General features: G+C 36.0%; 1 protein-coding gene across 3 annotated transcripts in view; it reads left to right on the top strand.

Moving 5' to 3' along the window:
• Positions 1–23,022, top strand: part of FAR1 (fatty acyl-CoA reductase 1) — a 77,733-nt gene that overhangs the window by 25,145 nt on the left and 29,566 nt on the right. For all 3 annotated transcript variants that reach the window (XM_027563340.1, XM_027563338.1, XM_027563339.1), the window contains exons 2-3: positions 9,691–9,886; positions 17,536–17,711. In XM_027563340.1, coding sequence (XP_027419141.1) covers positions 9,698–9,886; positions 17,536–17,711 — 365 coding nt within the window. In that variant the 5' untranslated portion in view covers positions 9,691–9,697. The remainder of the gene's footprint in view (positions 1–9,690; positions 9,887–17,535; positions 17,712–23,022) is intronic.

The raw sequence follows: 23,022 nt of genomic DNA on the forward strand, positions 1-23,022 counted from the left end.
ATTTGAGTTGTTCTTAGCTTTAATATAGGCAAGAAAATGAAGTCGCTTAGTAGCATCCAACTCTTTGCAACCCCATGGACTGCAGCCTCCCAGGCTCTTCCATCCATGGGATTTTCCAGGCAAGAGTAGTGAAGTGGGTTGCCATTTTCTTCTCCAGGGGATCTTCCCGACTCAGGGATTGAACCCGGGTCTCCCGCATTGCAGGCGGACGCTTTACCCTCTAAGCCACCAGGGAAGCCCAATATCGGCAAAGGAACTCCCATTTCTTGGCACTAAAGAGCTACTTTTTGGGGGCAGATTTTTACGGTTTTCTTGGTTTTGTAATACCCCAATCTCTCACTTTGATTGCTTTGTTTGTTTAAATAACTTTTTACAAGTTGAAAATGAGAGAAAACTTACCTAATTATTTTATCTTAACTAGGTTTCTAAAAGTAATGAGACAACATGATTGGCTTTTCATTAATATTGGGACTTTTATTAAGAGAATAGTTATTTTTCAAAGGTGCAGTTTATGTTGATTGGTGGGTGCTGTCTTAGAATTATCTGTGGTTTCTCTGTTTGTTTCCCTTTCAGTCTCTTTTTGCCCATGAGGCCTGCGTGTTCTCCTTTTATGAATAAGGGAACAGGTTTGGAGTAGTAGTTTTATCTTAGGATCTCATGGCTTCAAAGTGGCAGAGCCTGGACTTGAGCTTCTAGCAAGTGAATGTATCTTAGTTTCAGTAGCTTTGTAATATGTTCTCTTAATGTAAGTTTACATGCATAATATAAAACCCACAAGCAAAACCCACTTTAGCAAGAAAGCCTTGAAAGTAATTGTGATATTTGGTACCCATCATTTTGCTGGTCTTCCAAAAGATTTCTGCCTCTTTAACTTTTGAACCATAGGATAAGGTACTTTTTGAAGAAGATACCCAGCTGCCACTGCTCGGTGGTTTTCCTAAGACAGTTCAAGAACAGTGAAAATAAATATGAGTCATGTTTCACTGCTTCTCTGCCCTGGCACATGGAAATAATACTGCTGCTTTTCTCATTCTTGCAGTGCTTCAGATACTTTTCAGCGGATCATAGGAGCATTAGATATCTTTTCATTTCAGTAAAATCACATAGTAAGAATCTAAACTGCATGTTCTGGAAGGATTGGCAGCATTTCTCTCCTGGCTTTTGCTTTTCCAGTAGTTTTTGGCCATACTGACAGGACTCTGGAAAATGTGATCAGTCTAAGACTTTGCTTAAAAAAATTCTCATTTGTACTGGCTTTGCCAGTAAGTTTAAATAGGGTAAAGTGTATTGGTGGGTGGAGGATCAAGAATACCTGGAAACAGAGTGTAAAAATACTTGGTGCTTGTAAAGTTTGTGGTTGCATTGTGATAAAGTTGGGGAATTGTGGAAGTCTGTTCGTTCTTCCATGAAGAAAACCCTAAAGATAAAATCACGTGCAGATAGTTTTAAGCTAAATACCTGAAACTAATAAGCAGTTTCATTTTATAGCTCTTTTAGTCTTTATACTCTTAAGGAGAGAGTATTAAGATTGGTAAAAATTTTTGTTATTTGATGTTAACAAACTGGCTGTTTAGGCTTTATAGGGAGGGTGTTCTCCCTGATAGATAAGGAAGAAAGTACTTAGATGTGATTTTTTTAGGGTTGAGCCAAGCATGTATTCAGGCTATAAGTCCTCAGTGATTAAAGAGAAAATTTGCTTAGTATCTTTTTCTGTCTTAAATGCAAGTGTACACCTCTGGAAAACTTTCTGGTGCCTGGTATCTGGTAGGTGCTTAATAAATATTTGTTGAACAAATTTTTACAAAGGAAGGAAATGAAGCTCAGAGAATTAGATAACTTGCTCTAGGTCATGTGCTCAGGACACTGTGTTTAACATATATTTAGTATGTAGTTGTTATTAGTATTTACCAGATTTGTTAGGTGTATTGATGCAGAATTATTCTTCATTTCTCCCCTATGACAACTTTAATGCTCTATAGTTTTAATTAGATTTGGGGTTGGCAAAGTCTTGAAATAGTCTTTTTATTTATTTAATTTTGATCTTTTTTTATTTTTTAAATTATGAAAGTGTGATAACACATTTGCAGGAGACTTGGAAAATACAGAAAACAGTTACATATAGCTTCACTATATATTACAGTTATTTTTAAAGTAGATATTAAGAGTTTTAGTTGGAGTTTCAATATCAGACTCTCAAAAATTAATAGAACAAATAGACAGAAAAGTAGAAGGATATAGTAGACTTGAAAAGCACTGTGAACTAATTCAACATGATTAAGATTTATACAATTTTCACACAACAGGATACACATTCTGTTCAAGTTCCCATAGACTATAAACCAGGAAACACTGAAACTAAAACAAGGGATCTAAAACAAGGTGCAGAAATTTCACAGTCTACAGGTACTGAAATCATACAGAGTTTGTTCTCTTATCACTGTGGAATTATGTTAGAAATCAATATCAAAAGATAGTTGGAAATAACCTACATGTTTTCAAGTGCAGTTTGACATTTACCCAGAGGAATCTTTGATTTAACCATTGAAAACTTTGATAAAATTAAAAGACTGGAAAAAACAGAGGATGATTGCAGAGAAGAAGAAAGCATTTAAATGAGAAATTAATAACAAGGACATTAAAAAACCCCATTGTATTTGGAAATTTAATGTCTTCTTTTAAATGATGGATGTATCTAAGAAACCATTACAAGGAAAAGTAGAAAATATTTGTAATAGAGTAAAAATGAAAAGAGAATTTATCAGTATTTGTTGCATGCAGCTGAAGCTGTTCGTTGCAACTAAATACAATGTAGAATCTTGAAAGTATGAAGACAAATAGTGGACACTAGCATAAAATTTTGTGAAATTTGAACAAAATCTGTACCTTAGTTAATACTGTATCATGTTTCCTATTTTGTTTTTTACAACACAATATTTCTTTATGTTTTCAGAATTGGATTAGAGATTTCAAGCCTCATTCAAATTAAAAAAAAAATCTCTAAAATAATAACTGGACTAGAGACTTCTAGCAGTAATGCTGGATGCCAGAATGAATCCACCATATCAAAAGTTTTGAGTGAATATAAATTAGAAATCTGGCATTCTATTCCTACTTAGACAGGTGGAACCAAAATGTCATTAATTTTTTAGGTAAGCAAAAGTTTAAAGTTTTCTATAATATGTACATTTGTACATACACTCTCTTTTTATATGTATCAGAAGCTTTTCTACACTTGATAAAAACTTGAGAAAGAGCAACAAAAAAGAGATAGGGAAATTGGAAAACATAAACTAAATGAAATGGGAGTACTTAATACGAAATAGGAAAAGTGAAACCAACTAGATAAAAGTAAAAGATCATCATATAGTCCAGTTGTTTTTAAACATGGCAGCTCATTAGAATCACATCTGGAGCTTTGGAGAAAAAAAAATACCTGTGGCATTTGTATTAAAAAAAAAAAAAAATTCCAAGGTGATTCTAATGTGCATCTGGGTTTTAAAAAGTAATTACAGGTTTTTCTATTAAATGGTAGTTTTAGTGATATAGAATCCTATTATTTTCTGTTAACCAGTCAGGGATACAGTGTTAGTAAAATGAATAATAGTGACATAATCTCAGAAGTAAAAGATGTTTATCAGTTTTCACAATCAATAGCCAGACAAAAAAGATCATTACAATTGCAAGCCATAATGGAAACATGATTAACCTAACAATGTAAAATAATTACATACAGTTTGGGGAGTTAAATAGAGTGATGTGGTAAGTGGAAGTGAATGCATGCAAGTTTTTCATCCACCCAGTCTGTGTCTTTTGGTTGATGCATTTAATCCATTTGCATTTAAGGTAATTATCACTGTTTATGATCCTATTACCGTTTTCATTTGTTTGGGGTTTATTTTTTGTAGGTCTTTTCCTTCTCTTGTGTTTCCTGCCTTAAGAAGTTCCTTTAGTATTTGTTTTATAGGTGGTTTGGTGGTACTTTGGCTTGTCTGTAAAGCTTTTGATTTCTCCACCAAATCTGAACTAGAGTCTGGCTGAGTGTTCTTATTTGTAGGTTGTTCCCTTTCAACACTTAAAATATATTGTGCCATTCCTTTCTGGCTTGTAGAGTTCCTATTGAGAAATCAGCTGATAACCTTGTAGGCCTTTCCTTGTATGTTATTTGTTGTTTTCTCTTGTTGATTTTAATAGTTTATCTTTGTCTTTAATGTTTGTCAGTTTTGTTACTGTGTGTCTCAGTGTGTTCCTCCTTGGGTTTATCCTGCCTGGGGCTCTCTGTGCTTCCTGGACTTGTGCTTCCTGGACTTGTTGACTAATGTCTGAAGCAAGTGAAGATCTCCTTTATGCTTCATTATCTTTTCAGGCCTTTCCCATTTTTCTTTTCTTTTTACTGAATTTGTAGCTCTTCATATATTCTGGGTAGTAATTGCATTATGCATGCTACTACAAATATCTTTTACCTGGTTTGCCTTTTCTCTCTATTAATAGTGGTGTGAGATGAACTCAGTTTTAGTGGTTTCCAGTTTGTCAACATTTTTCCTTTTTGATTAGTACTAGTTGTGTCCACCAACCTAGATAGCATATTCAAAAGCAGAGACATTACTTTGCCAACAAAGGTTCATCTAGTCAAGGCTATGGTTTTTCCTGTGGTCATGTATGGATGTGAGAGTTGGACTGTGAAGAAGGCTGAGCGCCGAAGAATTGATGCTTTTGAACTGTGCTGTTGGAGAAGACTCTTGAGAGTCCCTTGGACTGCAAGGAGATCCAACCAGTCCATTCTGAAGGAGATCAGCCCTGGGATTTCTTTGGAAGGAATGATGCTAAAGCTGAAACGCCAGTACTTTGGCCACCTCATGTGAAGAGTTGACTCACTGGAAAAGACTCTGATGCTGGGAGGGATTGGGGGCAAGAGGAGAAGGGGATGACAGAGGATGAGATGGCTGGATGGCATCACTGACTCGATGGACGTGAGTGTCAGTGAACTCCAGGAGTTGGTGATAGACAGGGAGGCCTGGCGTGCTGCGATTCATGGGGTCGCAAAGAGTCGGACACGACTGAGTGACTGATCTGATCTGATCTGATGATATATTGTAGTCTTTTCTTCTTGTCTCAATACCATGTTTCTGTAGCTTAATAATACATCTTAATACATGATAATGTAAGTTCTTTAGCTTTGTTGTTCTCATTGCTTGTCTTGGCTACTCTTGGCCCTTTGCATTTCTGTATCATTTTAGAGGCTTAGTTTCTATACCTAAAGAAGAACAGCTTAAACTTTGGTTAATGTGTTGAATCTGAGGAATATAGTATACACATCTTTCTAGTTATTTAAGTATTGTTTAACTTCTCTCAATATTTTTTAGTTTTCAGTTAGTATCTTTTACATTTACTTCTAATTTTTGGTATTTTCAAAAATAATTCATTAAAGTATAATTCAAATAATATAAAATTGATCATTTTAAAATGAAAAATTCACTAACATTTATTCCATTCAATGTTGTGCAGCTACTGCCTTTGTCTAGTTCCTAAACATTTCTGTCTCTCCAGAGTAAAGCTCCTTAAGTAGTTTTCCTCCATTGCCCACTCTCTTCACCCTTTAGTTCAGTTCAGTCGCTTAGTCGTGTCCAACTCTTTGCGACCCCATGAATCGCAGCACGCCAGGCCTCCCTGTCCATCACCAACTCCTGGAGTTTACCCAAACTCATGTCCATCGAGTCGGTGATGCCATCCAGCCATCTCATCCTCTGTTGCCCCCTTCTCCTCCTGCCCCCAATCCCTCCCAGCATCAGGGTCTTTTCCAGTGAGTCAACTCTTCGCATGAGGTGGCCAAAGTATTGGAGTTTCAGCTTCAGCATCAGTCCTTCCAATGAACACCCAGGACTGATCTCTAGGATGGACTGGTTGGATCTCCTTGCAGTCCAAGGGACTCTCAAGAGTCTTCTCCAACACCATGGTTCAAAAGCATCAATTCTTCGGCACTCAGCTTTCTTCACAGTCCAACTCTCACATCCATACATGACCACTGGAAAAACTTGAGTAGACGGACCTTTGTTGGCAAAGTAACATCTCTGCTTTTCAATATGCTATCTAGGTTGATCATAACTTTCTTTCCAAGGAGTAAGCATCTTTTAATTTCATGGCTGCAGTCACCATCTGCAGTGATTTTGGAGCCCCCAAAAATAAAGGCTGCCACTGTTTCCACTGTTTCCCCATCTATCTGCCGTAAAGTGATGGGACCAGATGCCATGATCTTAAGTTTTCTGAGTGTTGAGCTTTAAGTCAACTTTTTCACTCTCCTCTTTTACTCTCATCAAGAGCCTTTTTAGTTCCTCTTCACTTTCTGCCATAAGGGTGGTGTCATCTGTATATCTGAGGTTATTGATATTTCTCCCGGCAGTCTTGATTCCAGTTTGTGCTTCTTCTAGCCCAGCGTTTCTCATGATGTACTCTGCATATAAGTTAAATAAGCAGGGTGACAATATACAGCCTTGACGTACTCCTTTTCCTATTTGGAACCAGTCTGTTGTTCCATGTCCAGTTCTAACTGTTGCTTCCTGACTTGCATATAGGTTTCTCACCCTTCAGCCCCTGCCAACTGCTAGTGTGCATTCTGTCTCTATGGATTATCTATTCTGGTTATTTCGTGTAAATGAAATCCTGTAGTATGTGATCTTCTATATCTGGCCTTTTAAAGTTAGCATGTTTTTGAGATTCATCCTCATTGTGTAGTACATGTCAGTATACTTCATTCCTTTTTGTGAATGAGTAGACTCTGTGTATATACCATGATCTGTTGATCCATTCATTTGTTGCTTTTTGGGCTGTTGTGAACACTGCTACTGTAAACAGATGTATACATGTACTTTTTTGAGTACCTATTTGCAGTTCTTTTGGGGTATATATCTAGGAGTGCCATCACTTCATGGCAAATAGATGAGGAACAATGGAAACAGTGACAGACTATTTTCTTGGGCTCCAAAACCACTGAACGGTGACTGCAGCTATGAAATTAAAAGACACTTGCTCCTTGGAAGAAAAACAACAACAAACCTAGACAGCATATTAAAAAGCAGAGATATTATTTTGCCTACAATGGTCCATGTAGTGAAAGCTCTGGTTTTTCCACTAGTCATGTACAGATGTGAGAGCTGGACAATAAAAATGGCTGAGAGCAGAATTGATGCCTTCAAACTGTGGTGCTGGAGAAGACTCTTGAGAGTCCCCTGGACAGCGAGTAGATCTAACCTGTCAATCCCAAAGGAAATCAGTCCTAAATATTCATTGGAAGGACTGATGTTGAAGCTGAAACTCCAATACTTTGGCCACCTGATGTGAAGAACATTTCATTGGAAAAGACCCTGGTGCTGGGAAAGATTGAAGGCAGGAGGAGAAGGGGACGACGGAGGATGAGATGGTTGGGTGGCATCACCGATGCGATGGACATGAGTTTGAGTAGGCTCCAGGAGTTGGTGATGGACAGGGATGCCTGGTGTGCTGCAGTCCATTAGGTCAAAAGAGTTGAACATGACTGAGGGACTAAACAACCACCTCCTAGGAGTGGAATTGCAGAGTCATGATAAGTATGTGTTTAACTTTTTGAGAAACTGCCAAACTTTTCCTATCATCAGCTGAATCATTTTTCATTCTCTTCATCAGTGTACAGGAGTTCTAGTTTCTCTATATCCTTATCAATTGCTAGTTGTTATTGTCCATAATTTTCAGGGCTTTTGTATGGTATTATAAGTGGTATAGTTTTTTTTTAACTTTGTTTCCTGTGTTTTGCTGGTGTATAGAGATGCACTTTTATATATATATATATATATAAACTTTATAACTGGTGACCTTTTTAAATTCACTTGGTAATTCTGATAGTTACTTACGTATTGATTGAATTTTCTACACACATTTGCATTTATGATTTCCAGTGCTTTCTTATTCTGTATTCCTTTTTCATAGTAGTTTATTATTTGATGGATGGGCAGTATTCTTGTTGAATGACTTAGAGGGTATTTATTAGAATTCAAATTTTCTTTTAATTTTTTACTTCTTTAGTGTTCTTTGTGATTGATTCTGTTGCTTTTCATGTTGGTCCTTCTTAATTTTCTTAAATATTTGATGATCCTTAGTTATCCATATTTATGAAGGACTAGAATGGTTGATTTTGGTAGCTGATACTGGCTTCCTCTCAGTTTTCTGAAGTCTGTTTTTCCAAGAGAGCTTTCTCTCCAAGTGGAATTACTGAGAGCTCTGTATGAATTTGTTTTAAGGGCCAGCAGCATTCAGATAGCCTGGGGACCTAAAATTTATTTCTGGGGATCCAGTGCTCTGAAGACTTCTTTTGTTTTGGTTGTTTTTGTTTCTCTCAATGCCCCGTCTTCCCTGCCTGCATTTGTGGATGTTAAGAGTGGCTTCAAGCTCAGCCTTCCTTCTCTTTCATCCCTGGTGCCCGTGCTGGGTGTTCTCAGCAGTTCTGGGTACTAAGTCAGGAGCCAAAGTTTATAGAGGAAGTAAGACTGTTGGGAGTGGCTCTGCTTTTCTCTGAGCAACCTTTAGTTACCTTGATTACTCTATGCTTTAATTTAGCTTCTTGATCCTGAACTTGGGTTTTTCTCTTTAGAGGATTGAGATAGTTCTTACCTCATTTTGGTCCTTTCCTATGTTTGTTTTGCTTAGGTTTTATTTCTTCTGCTGTGACTTTTCTATCATTTTAGTCTCATTTATTTATTTTTTCCTATCTTCCTTCTTTTCTTACTGCTTGTTAATCAGTTTTCAGAATGTAATTAATTTTTTTATAATTGTGAGAAATTTAGGGGTAAAATACATGTATCTACTTCTTAGCTTAAATAAAACACAAATACAGTTGAAGCTCCTCATTCTCTTGTCTGATTGTGTTACTCTCTCTAAGGCACCCATAAAGATTATCATGTGTGTGCATTTCTAAACAATAAATGGCATTCTTTTAAATATGTTTGAACCTTAAATAGTGACATACTGCATGAATCTTTCTGCATCTTGGTTTTTCCACTTAACTCTGGTTCTTTTATTTGTTTGTTCTCTTAGCATACTCACTCTGTTTTCTCCTGTTTCAGTGGAATTTGGGTAAGGAAGATAACTCAGCCTATATATTTCTTACTAGGACTTTTTTTAAAAGGAGACTTAAGTACCTTTTGGATATGTTATCACTACAGACATATAAAAGAAAGGACTTGGTGTTACCTCTTGTTTCAACTGGTGATGATAGGTGAATATGACACCTCACCATGTTATACAAGCTAAGGAATTGAGTCTTGCTGCTGACCTCTATTTGGTGTTATAAATACTTTTGGAGACAGAGAAATACCATTCATTTGTGTTTGGAGTTTAACTGAGGTTTAAGTGAAGATTTTGGTTCCTATTGCTGAAGGAATTCTTATAGGTCACTTGGTTCAAGCTGTGTTAAAGAAACCCAGGCCCAGAGAAGGTGAGTGACTTGACTGAGGTGATCCAGGGGAAGAAGGTTTAGAAGCTAGTGTTGCAGTTTGTTGTACTTTCTACCTTACTACAATGAACCAAAAGTTAATAGTGTTCTGTTTTGTTAACATTCATCTTGGATTTTTGCCTGTCCTTTAAAATACTTGAATACCAAGAGATTTTTAGTAGATAACAATTAGCATAAATCTTTGAACTGATACTTATTTGTCATGTTTTTTTTAGGATCAGAATGGTTTCCATCCCAGAATACTATGAAGGCAAGAATGTCCTCCTCACTGGAGCTACTGGTTTCCTAGGGAAGGTACTTCTGGAAAAGTTGCTGAGGTCTTGTCCTAAAGTGAATTCAGTGTATGTTTTGGTGAGGCAGAAAGCTGGACAGACACCCCAGGAGCGAGTAGAAGAAGTCATTAGTGGCAAGGTAAGTATGGAAAATAATCACTAAGAAGAGAGAAAAGAGTGTGTTTTTGTGTATATTATTGTAATCATCAACAGCCTAGTATCCTGAAAAAAATTAGCAGAAAGTCCTATAAGAATGGCAGTAAACTGAATATGAGTCCTGATCAGTAGGAGGGAGATAAAAGCTTTCCTCCATGATAAAACTGTATAACAAGTACCTTCTAAAGTACCTTTACGTTATATGTTTAATGTGTTTTTAGAATACTTGAGGCAAGTTATCTGTAATTACTAGATGCTTTAAATAGTTTTCAGAATAATAATACTTAAAAGTTACTTTCTAATTCTTACTGTGCTGTGAGACACAATACTTTGACAAGAGTTAAAATTTTGTAAGCACTAATTGCTCCCCACGAAAGCATTAGGAAGTGGCAAAATCACATACTCCTATTTGACTAATAACATGACAGAAGGGTCATATAGAATACAGACTATGTCATACATTTAAACCTTTAGAAAAACATTGCTGAGGAAAAAATGGAGATGAGCTGGAGTAAAATTATTTCATGGTCATAAGCTTTTGAATTTTCTCAAAATGAATGGATTTATCTGACATTTGTTGTTAATAACTTTGGTATAGTAGCTATGTACTTTTTTAGTTACTAGGTAAGTATTTGGTACCTTTTAACCTTCTAGGGCAGCTGTGACTTATATTAAAAAAAAAAAAAAAAAAAGACCAAAACCAGAAACATCTGAGTTACTCTGAAGCAGAATTGCTAAGAAGTATCAAAAGATATGATGATTAATTCTAGATTAACAGCTCTCTTAGAGTTGATACATAAATAATTTATTAGAAATAATTTATATTCCATTCTGGTTTGATCTTTCAGTAGAAATCCATAGTTAATAGTGGCTGACCTTTATTGAGTGCTTACCTTGTGCCAGGCACTATGTGCAAAACACTTTGTATATGTATTTAATTATTACAGCAACTCTTTAAGGTAAGTGTTGGTGTTACTCCCATTCTACAAGGTCATATAGTTAGTGTTAGAGCCAGTGTTTGTGAACTTTTAATGATTGGACCTTAGAGCTCATGCTCTGGTAGGGACAAATGTTGATATATCCCATTTTGCAGATATGGACAGTGAGTCTCAGAAGTTGTGTAGCTAATAGATACTGCATATAACATAGATGACTTGACAATAAATTCCTTTCTACTTCATAGTATTATTTCCTCAGTAGATAAGAAAGTAAGGCAAAGATGATGGAAGGCTTTGTGATTCAGTGGGAAAAGTAATCTTGAGAGTTGGATAGTTTACTGGTAAATGTAGCTGGTACACGCTGAGTGAAAATAGCTTAATTTCCCAAAGGCGATGGCAAAAAGCTTGGTACCTTTTTCACAAAAATTAAAAGAGAAGATGGCAAAAGCAAGAAAGAAGTCGATGAAGACCAGAGAAAAACAGAGTTAACAACAGCAGGAATGAGTCAGTTTATGGATTAGGGCAGTAATGGGAAGCTTATCTCCTAGGACAGATAAAGTATGATAAAGGGAAAGTCTCTCAGTCATGTCTGCTCAGTCATGTCCGACTCTTGGCAATCCCATGAACTATACAGCCCATGGAATTCTCCAGGCCAGAATACTGGAGTGAGTGGCCTTTTCCGTCTTCAGGGGATCTTTCCAACCCAGGGATCGAACCCAGGTTTCCCACATTGCAGGCAGATTCTTTACCAGCTGAGCCTCAAGGAAGTCCAAGAATACTAGAGTGGGTAGCCTAGCCCTTCTCCAAGGGATCTTTCTGATCCAGGAATTGAAGTGGGGTTGTTGCATTGCATGCGGATTCTTTACCAATTGAGCTATCAGGGAAGCCCAAAGTATGATAACAGAAGATCAATTAAAAGAAAAGATAACACCATACAGAGTAAGACCTGTACAGAAGTGTGGAAGTGTTTAAATACAACTTTTAATTTTCTTAAAATTATAGCATTATAATAAAATATAATCACCAATGTTCAGTACAATGATTTAGGATAAATTAAGAAAAGGTTAAATTATTGATATATTTAGAATTTTTTCTTTACCAAGGTGTTATATTGTTTGGAAATGATTTCCGTTCAAATATAATTTTGATTCAGAAGGATAAACTTTTTTCTTTTGTGAAGCATTCATGTTTTTCTTGTTTGTATTTTCCTCTTATTCATTAAGAGGTAGTTCTAGACCCACAGGGTTTTAATAGTAAGATGTAAATTAATACTAGTTTTTCCTTTTAAAAATAAATTATTTGAAACTATTAGTAAGACATTAAAGAATAAAAATAATACTTACTTTTATCCCAGTGTTTAAGTTTGTCTCCACATGAAAACTTTAAATAGTCCTTACTTCAACTAGAAAAAATTCTTTTCCCTGAATTAGTTTTAAAAAACAAATCTAGCTCTTTGAGGGCTACTCAGTGACTATATAGCTCACAAGGGTAGTTATACTCTACTAATATTCTCCCCGTTGCCACAGACTCCCAGGCACTTGTGTTCTTCCCCTTTGCCCTTCCTTTCATTAAGATATATGAGTCCTACTCTATATTAGAGGTGGTGTTCAGTCTCTGAGTTGTGTCCAACTCTTTGTGACCCCATGGACTGGAGCACACCAGGCTGCTCTGTTCTCCACTATCTCTTGGAGTTTGCTCAAATCCACGTCCATAGAGTTGGTGATGATATCTAACCATCTCATCCTTTGCTGCCCCCTTCCCCTTTTGCCTTTAGTCTTTCTCAGCATAGTGTTTTCCAAAGGTCAGCTTTTCACATCAAGCGGACAGATATTGGAACTTCAGCTTCAGCATCAGTGTCCTTCCAATGAATATTCAGGATTGATTTCCTTTAGGATTGACTGGTTTGATCTCCTTACAGTCCAAGGGACTCTCAAGAGTCTTCTCCATTACCACAATTTGAAAGCATTGGTTCTTTGGCACTCAGCCTTCTTTATGGTCCAACTCTCACATCCATACATAACTATTGAAAAAACCATAGCTTTGACTATATGGACATTTTTTGGGTGAAATGATGTCTCTATTTTTTAACACACTGTCTAGGTTTGTCATAGCTTTTCTTCCAGGGAGCAAGCGTCTTAATTTCATGGCTAGATTCTGTACAGACAATAAAAAAGATGTGAGTTAATACTTAAGTATTTACCACCACAAAACCTAGCTATATAATAGCTATGATTGAAGAATCTGCCTTCTTAAAGTGTGGTAGGTGCAAAGTTCATTTTCAGTTTTTTTGTGAGAGCTGAGATTGACTCAGCCGTATTCAATGTCATTTTAAAATTAAAACTATTTGGTAGCCTAGTATAAGGATGTTTTTAAAAAACATGGTATAATTTATAGCTTTTTTTCCAAGTGACTTTTAATTGTAACTCTTGAGCAAATTATTTGATAATGTACATTGACTGCAGTGTGTAGCAGATAGTATTATTACCTCATCGCTGTATTTTTTCATATCCTCCAAATAGGTTGAAAGATTCTTCAATGATTTAAAGCAATGATTCTTAAACTTTTGGTCTCTATACCCCTTTATACTCTTAAAAATTATTGAGAACTTCAAAAAGGTTTTGTTCTTGTGAGGTTTTGTTTCAAATATCTTACTGACATTTATCATAGTAGATTCTAAACCAGAGACATTTTTAAAGGAAGAAAATATATGTACAAGCACACATTCCATTAGCCATCAAGAGTGATGATATCATCACAAATGTAGCTTTGGAAAATTCTTCTATACTTGTGAGAGAACGAAAGTGAAAAATAAATAATGTTTTAGTTTTGTTATGAAAATAGTTTTGACTTTGTGAAATACCTAAAATAGTCTGAGAGACGCCTAGGAACTTAACACACTTTGAGAACTGCTGCAGATTAAGAGGGTGCAGTGTTGCTTAGACCATTTAGGGACAGCCTTCTGGCACATTCTTAGGGATATACCAATAGGGGCAAAAATCTTTATGCTTTAAGGAGAGAGCTGACTTTTGCAGGTATCCAAAATTAATTTGAACCCAAGATTGGCAGTAAAAATTCCCTTAAAACTTTCGAACAGGGAGGCATCAAGGGGGCTTTAAGACCACAAGGCCTATTTTATGTAATAATGCCTGCTTGTGTGTTTTGTTGCCGTCTCTGCCATTTGTTTACTCATGTTTTATTATGAACCACTTATAATTGGTAATAATTATAATTGGTATGATGGTTTAGTCGCTAAGTCATGTCTGACTCTTGTGACCCCATGGACTGTAGCCTGCCAGGCTCCTCTGTCCATGGGATTCTCCAGGCAGGAATACTGGAGTGGGTTGCTGTTTCCGTCTCCAGGGGATCCTCCCAACCCGGGGATTGAACCCAGGTCTCCTGTGCTGCAGGTAGACTCTTTACTGATTGAGCCACCAGGGAACCCCTATAATTGGTATAACCACTAATAATTGTTTCCCAACACACTTTTTTCCTCTATTGAGAGGTTATTTATTCTTACTCATTTTTTATTTTTCAGAAAACATTTTTTGTGCCTGCTGAGTGCTGGGCATTTGACTTGATATAAAGGGTTGAATTCAGGAATAAGTAAGAGTCGTTCCTTTAATGGAACCTACAGTCTACAGTGTTTTTAAGAAGTGGGTTGAGGAAGAGAGAGTGTAGAGGTGTTAGGAGAGATTGGATAGGAGCAATTATTGAAGCTGATGTCTTAGTTGGAATTGAGGGCCTAAGTAAAATGTGAAAGAGTTGGGCATCTTCTCTGGAGTCTCCAGGGTAATGCTTCTAAAATTTTTCCTCATCAGTAAGCCTTATTTGTAAAGGAAATGATTATTTTCTACTCAAAGCCTGAAATTTCATTTAACTTTTTTAGTTTAAACATATGGCCATTATTTTACTCTAATCTGCTAAAGAGGACTACAATACAACCAAAAAAAAAAAGTGATAAGGTTTGGATTTTAGAAATCTGATCATTTTAAACATATATATACTGCTTACGTCTGTGCTGAGGGATCATACAGTCCTCAAGTATTTGTTTAAATATTTGACTACAATACTGTATAAAATTATGTCATTTTATTTTATGCCTTAAAATATTATATCATGTTTTTTAATTCCCCCTGGCACATCCTACTGATTATTCCTAGGGTCATTCATTCTCACGTATATATAGCGTAGCTGCTAAATCAATAAAATGAGTTCTTTTTATATCAAGCAGCAATTAATATGTACACTTAAAGTTGTTAAACATTTAAATAGAGTCTACTATGATTTTGAAACAGGAATAAAAGAGCATAAGCGTAGGGCATTTACTGTAGTATGACATTGTCTTCTAGCAGAATTTCTCAACTTCAGCACTCTTCACATTTTAGGAGAGTTAATTCTTTATTGTGGGGAGCTGTCCTATGCATTGTAGGGTGGTCAGCATTCTTGGCCTGTGCCCACTAAATGCCAGCAGCTCCCTTTCCTCACCATCCCAGTTGTGACAAGGCAAAATTGTCTTTTAGACATCACCAAATGTTCCCCCGGGGCTAAAATTGCCCTGGCTTGAGAAGTGATATGCAGCAATGTCCCGTGGAAAATAAACCTCATTGCTGGCAAGGATTGAATTAAAATAGCTGACCATGAAATAAATTCTGGAAAGAGAAGAAAGTACATTAAAGAGAGCATTCGTGGACTTAGTAAAGTAGGAACTAATTGGGGTACCAGTGGGTTAAAAATATTGGAAAAAATGGCTTTGAATAACAACATGGTGGCTAAAGAAGGGAGGAGCATCAAGTTTGAGATGTAACTTGTGAAGCAGCATGATCAATTCTTGGTGGTAGTGGAGATATCTAATATGAAGAGGAATTAAAGGTCATTGGCAGTCTGGGAGAATGAAAAAGTGAATTCAATGTGTTAAAAGTACTTTTCTGGTTATATCTCAGGCTCCTTTTTCTCTGCTAGCCCCTTAAATAGTCTTCAGAATTTGTCCCAGGCCTAGATCTCTTCTTACTAGGTCCAGTTAGGTGATTACTCAGCACCTTCTGTTGTATGTGAGATGAACGATTGTATTTTAAAATAGATTTGGAAAAAGCTTCATGTAGTCTGGACCTTGGGTGCTCATCACTGTTGCTACTGAGGGATATTCTCCTAGGGCTACATGTGTGGTTTATAGAATCAGTAATCTGATTCTCTCTTCCCTGAACTCAGGACCCACAGAGCCAGTTACCTCTATGGCATTGATCTTCTGTGGAGTCTCATTGACACTTTACAGTCAACATGAACAAAACTGAACTCCTCTCCATAGGTATTCTTCCAGTGTTTTCCACCTAATGAGTTTATTCACATAACAAATGTTTATCAGCACTCTGTTATCTGGGGCCTGTGTGCTGAGCACAATAGATGTGGTCCCTGTCTACATGGAGTTTGTATTCTTTATTCCTTCTCCTGTCATTGGCCAAGTCTTACTGAGTTATTTTTAATTTCCCAAACATAAACGCTCTATTACTCTTATGTGGTTATATGTAACACTTTCTCTGCCCGAAACACTGTTCTTCTACTTTATAATCTCAAGTCCTTCCCCATCAGGGCAAGTTATTGCTCCCGTACAGACTCATAACACCGTTGTGTTAGCCCTGTTTTATTACTTATAACACTATATTTTAACTGTTTCCTTGTTTAATTTTTCCTATAAGATTCTAAATAACTTGAGACAAAGGTCATTTTCTTGTTTTCTCAGTGTATGGAAAGTACTCATTTTATCTGAAACGCTTAGTAAGTATTTTAACAATTACTATAAGAACAGTAATATTGAAGTCATTAGCTAAAGGTGGAGAAGACTATTACTTACTAAAAATCATATAGGAAGGTAAAAGTGAGTGCCATGTGTGTTTTATAGACTTTTTTTTTTGCCCCAGATTTAAGACTCTCTGCTTAAACTACAAGTATGGATTTTAAATGGATTGGAGAGTCAGGGTGTAATAGAACAATGATCTGGAGGTCTCATCTATAAAATCTGGGGTAAAAAATTAAATTTGACTCACAGTTGAATGTATGTTTGTACTGTAACCATCTTGGGATCTGACTGATTCTCTAGTTAAATTTATTCCTTTGAATATATCTAAGGAATATTGAATTTTCTATTTTCAAATTAGAATCCTATATATATGATATTTCACAGGTTTTTCCAGCTTCTGATCTTAATATTTCCTTAAAAACTTTTTTTCCTTTAATATACTTCTTTTTTTTCCACTTTAAAATTTTTCTAAGATTTGAGGTAGAGTGTAGTTAATGGCATTTTACTCTAATCTGCTAAAGAGGACTACAGCCAAAAAAAAAAAGTGATAAGGTTTGGATTTTAGAAATCTGATCATTTTAAACATTGATCTGATAAATATACTGCTTATGTCTGTGCTGAGGGATCATACAGCCTGATGAAAAAAGGCATAAACAGTTAAAATTTAACTTTGCAAACTGCTACCTCTGTGTCCTTGGTGAGTTACTTGACCTCTCTGTTTCTCAGATTCCTCATCTGTAAAATGGGGATAGTAGTTTCCATACAGAATGATAGCAATTTAAGCAACCTTAGGATTTGCATAGTTGAAATCTAAAATATACTGATCCTTGGGGGAGAAGATGGTGATGATGGATTTTAGAAAGTTGAAAAATACTGCCCTAAAATGTTTTTCTCCTTTGATAGCTTTTTGACAGATTGAGAGATGAAAATCCAGATTTTAGGGAGAAAATTATAGCAATCAACAGTGAACTCACCCAACCTAAACTGGCTCTTAGTGAAGAAGATAAAGAGATCATCATAGATTCTACTAATATTATATTCCACTGTGCAGCTACAGTAAGATTTAATGAAAATTTGAGGTAAGTAAAGGTATTTGTATGATATTTGAACTGCAGCATAGTTAAAAGATCTAATTTGAATTCTACTTGTTAGTCATTTTGAAAATGTTTTGAAAATGTTTGCTCTCTATTGTAGCTTTCAGTATCCTACAGCATGTTAAAAGAATTTTCCTTCTCTTAACAGTTAAAAACATGGGATTGCTAGTGTATGTTTCTTAGAAGTAGTTGCTGTGAATTTAAATATGGGGCAGGGAGAAAGCAAATGGGAGGTGTGGATTAGAAGAAAGAACTTTACCTTGGGTAGGAGTATTAGTCTTAACAACTAATAGTGTTTATTTCCTTTTCCCTCCATTCTTTCAGAAGTGTATTCTCCAGCAGCCTTATTTTTCTACTTCACACATATTGATCTGATATTAAGTATTAAGTAGTTGGGCTCAGGTTTTGCAGAGAAAGAAAAAATGGCTTATACATTGAAGTCATACCTTGTTTTTGTTTTAAAATGTTGGTATCACTGTAAATAGGGTACATTGGATATAGGTTTACTTTAAAAACAGTTTGGACTTCCTTCAAGATACCTATTTCAAGAAAAAACATAGCTTTCCAAATGGTCACTATGTTTTAAAAAGTCTCACGTATATGCAATTCAAATAATGATGCTTAATTCAGGGCACTTTTGATGTTATATACAGTTTTATAATATAAATCTAATTATATGGTCTTAGATCGGTTAGAATGGTGTATATTTTTTAGGTTTCATGATTTCTTGAAGGGCTTCTTAAAAAGTTTTTAAGTTCAGTTCTGATTATAAAGGACTTTGAGATTATCCCCCATATTGTCTGTAGAAGTGCAAACCTTAATTGACACTGTGTGACATGACAGTTCAGCACCAAAACATTACAGTGAGTTCTGCTTATATTTCAGGTGAGGGAAATGATTAATAGTCCCTTATGTTTCTGTAACAATGTTTTATAGTTTCAAGGTGTTTTCTCACTCATTATTTCATTCCGTGCTTACATTACCCACCTTTATATAACGGGCAAATCCATTTTATACTTGAGGAAGCTGAGACAGCACTATGTAGTGGAAAAGGCATGAACTTTGGAATTACATACCTTGGTTCTAATCTTGGCTTTATCCTTTATGATCTGGTGATAATTACTTATTTACTTTTTAGTTCTTTTTATGCAGCAGTTATGTGTTCAAGATTCAGAAGTGACAAAAGAATCTTATTAGAACTTAGTATAATCTCATTTTCATAAAATATGTGTGTATACATACATGTTTTACATACATATCTTTTAATATTGGCCAGGTATTATATTTGGATAGTGTGATTATAGGTGGGTTTTTATTATGAAATAGTCAATCTATTGGGTATTTTCCCTTATTCTAGCTTTCATGTTTTTCATAACCAAAAAAAAGTTCACATAACATTAGGAAAGTGTTTTGAGGAAAAAGGTATATTCATACTTGATAATTGTGGTATAATCCTCAAAGGGAAAACTAGATGTTTTCAAAAGGGATATTGTTTTGCAAACAGGCAAAATTCATTCAGGTGAAACTCATCTAAATAGCCTTATGAAAAGGACCCAAGTGTAATACTTTTGGGGCAAACATTTTCTTTCCTCTTTGTCTTCCCCTTAGGATAAGCAACATTACCATTAACAAAAGGGAAAATTTATCATTATTATTTGTTCTTTCACTAGAGATTGATGAACATTTATTGTTCTTTCCTTCCTTGCCAAGGCATGTATGTTTATTCACCTAATCCCAGTTGTTACATTGAAATTACTGTTTTCTATGAAGCAGTTTTAATGGATATTGACGTCTAAGTGGTGATATTACAACATTCTAAAATACTGTAGGTTGACATAACTACTTTTTACAGAGCAGTTATTCTTTTTTTTAATGGTTAGCATTTTTATGTATTTTTTTCTTAATATATATTTTATTGAAATCTAGTTGCCTTACCATGTTTCAAGTGCACAGCAAGGTGATTCAGTTATTCATATACACATATATTATTTTTAAGATTATTTTCCATTATAGGTTGTTACAAGATATTAACTGTATGTGGTTCCCTGTGCTATACAGTAAACCTTTGTTGCTTCAGAGCAACTATTCTTTATAGCCACTTTTTATGTTAGCTCACAAAAAAAAAAATGGTTCAAAGTCTTTACTTTCAGGGCAAAAAAATCTAGATTTTACTCCCCAAACTATATTTTTGGATAAATCAGAATAAATTGCGCACAAATCCTATTTGCAAAGTCCATACAGGCTAATAGAATATGCTTAAATAAGCATAAAATAGAAAATGTGGAGTTACTGAAGAGCATATGTTAAAGTGCTATGCTAATTGAGAGGTAGCAGAGCTCATTTATTTTTCACATATGGTGGTCTATAAATCTTGAAGTGGGGAGAAATGGAATCAAGATTAGGAATTATAAAGAAATACTGACAAAAGGAGAGAGTGATATTGAGGATAAAAAAGGGAGTTACTTAAATAGTTGATCATAGTCTGGTATCCCTTAAGTATTAAGGAAAGTGAGGGTAGGCAGGGCCAATGGAGTTGGGAGTAAAGAAGTATCAAGAGACTAGAGACCATGATGAGAATGTAAAACAGGATTAAGTGCAGAAATGGAAGGACAGATAATGTGGTGTGGGGAAAATTGACAGTATGAGGTTTTAGAGATGGAACAGTTTGGGGTAAGAAGGCCCAGGGTAGGAATATGAGAGTAGGTGTTCCGAAAGGAGTGGAAGTAAAGATCCATAATTAGAAAAGATTAAGAAACTGTTGAGTTTAAGGGCATTGATACTCAAACTTTAGAGTGTGTTATGCAGTTTAAGAATTACTGGAGAATGTGTTAAAAATGCAGAATCTTGGACTGTGTTTGCCAAATTCAAATCCTGTAGTTTTGAGATAATAACCGGGAATCCTCATTTTTAGGAAGAACCTAGGATGTGACTTATTTTATTTTTTTTAATATAAATTTATTTACTTTAATTGGAGGCTAATTACTTTACAGTATTGAATTGGTTTTGCCATACATTGACTTGAATATGCCACAGGTGTACATGTGTTCCCCATCCTGAACCTCTGTCCCACTTCCCTCCCCATCCCATCCCTCTGGGTCATTCATCCCAGTGCACTAGCCCCCAAGTACCCTGTCTCATATATCGAACCTGGACTGGTGATTCGTTTCACATATAATAATATTATGTTTCAGTGCCATTTTCCCAAATCATCCCACCCTCGCCCTCTCCCACAGAGTCCAAACGACTGTTCTATACATATGTCTCTTTTGCTGTCTCACATTCAGGGTTATCATTACCATCTTTCTAAATTCCATATATATGCGTTATTATACTGTATTGGTGTTTTTCTTTCTGGCTTACTTCACTCTGTATAATAGGCTCCAGTTTCATCCACCTCATTAGAACTGATTCAAATGTTTTCTTTTTAATGGCTGAGTAATACTCCATTGTGTGTATGTACCATAGCTTGCTTATTCATTCATCTGCTGATGGACATCTAGGTTGCTTCCATGTCCTGGCTATTATAAACAGTGCTGCAATGAACATTGGGGTACATCTGTCTCTTTCAATTTTGGTTTCCTCGGTGTGTATGCACAGCAGTGGGATTGCTAGGTCCTATGGCAGTTCTGTTTCCAGTTTTTTAAGGAATCTCCACATTGTTCTCCATAGTAGCTGTACTAGTTTGCATTCCCACCAACAGTGTAAGAGGGTTCCCTTTTCTCCACACCCTCCCCAGCATTTGTTGCTTGTAAACTTTTGGATAGCAGCCATTCTGACTGGCATGAAATGGTACCTCATAGTGGTTTTGATGTGCATTTCTCTGATAATGAGTGATGTTGAGCATCTTTTCATGTGTTTGTTAGCCATTTGTATGTCTTCTTTGGAGAATTGTCTGTTTAGTTCTTTGGCCCATTTTTTGATTGGGTCGTTTATTTTTCTGGAATTGAGCTGCAGGAGCTGCCTGTATATTTTTGAGATTAATTATTTGTCAGTTGCTTCATTTGCTATTATTTTCTCCCATTCTGAAGGCTGCCTTTTCACCTTGCTCATAGTTTCCTTTGTTGTGCTGCTGCTGTTACTGCTAAGTCACTTCAGTCGTGTCTGACTCTGTGCGACCCCATAGATGGCAGCCCACCAGGCTCCCCCGTCCCTGGGATTCTCCAGGCAAGAGCACTGGAGTGGGTTGCCATTTCCTTCTCCAATGCATGAAAGTGAAAAGTGAAAGTGAAGTCGCTCAGTCGTGTCCGACTCTTCGTGACCCCATGGACTGCAGCCCACCAGGCTCCTCCATCCATGGGATTTTCCAGGCAAGAGTACCAGAGTGGGGTGCCATCGCCTTCTCCACCTTTGTTGTGCAGAAGCTTTAAATTTTAATTAGGTCCCATTTGTTTATTTTTGCTTTTATTTCCAATATTCTTGATGGTGGGTCATAGAGGATCCTGCTGTGATTTATGTCAGAGAGTGTTTTGCCTATGTTCTCCTCTAGGAGTTTTATAGTTTCTGGTCTTACGTTTAGATCTTTAATCCATTTGAGTTTATTTTTGTGTATGGTGTTAGAAAGTGTTCTAGTTTCATTCTTTTACAAGTGGTTGACCAGTTTTTCCAGCACCACTTGTTAAAGAGATTGTCTTTTCTCCATTGTATATTCTTGCCTCCTTTGTCAAAGATGAGGTGTCCATAGGTGCATGGATTTATCTCTGGGCTTTGTATTTTGTTCCATTGGTCTATATTTCTGTCTTTGTGCCAGTACCATACTGTCTTGATGACTGTGGCTTTGTAGTAGAGCCTGAAGTCAGGCAGGTTGATTCCTCCAGTTTCCTTCTTTCTCAAGATAGCTTTGGCTATCAAGGTTTTTTGTCTTTCCATACAAATTGTGAAATTATTTGTTCTAGCTCTGTGAAAAATACTGTTGGTAGCTTGATAGGGATTGCATTGAATCTATAGATTGCTTTGGGTAGTATACTCATTTTCACTATATTGATTCTTCTGATCCATGAACATGGTATATTTCTCCATCTATTTGTGTCCTCTTTGATTTCTTTCACCAGTGTTTTATAGTTTTCTATATATAGGTCTTTAGTTTCTTTAGGTAGATATATTCCTAAGTATTTTATTCTTTTCGTTGCAATGGTGAATGGAATTGTTTCCTTAATTTCTCTTTCTATTTTCTCATTATTAGTGTATAGGAATGCAAGGGATTTCTGTGTGTTGATTTTATATTCTGCAACTTTACTATATTCATTAATTAGCTCTAGTACTTTTCTGGTGGAGTCTTTAGGGTTTTCTGGGTAGAGAA

Source organism: Bos indicus x Bos taurus, chromosome 15, assembly GCF_003369695.1.
Source record: "Bos indicus x Bos taurus breed Angus x Brahman F1 hybrid chromosome 15, Bos_hybrid_MaternalHap_v2.0, whole genome shotgun sequence".
In the NCBI taxonomy this organism is placed as follows: Eukaryota; Metazoa; Chordata; class Mammalia; order Artiodactyla; family Bovidae; genus Bos; species Bos indicus x Bos taurus.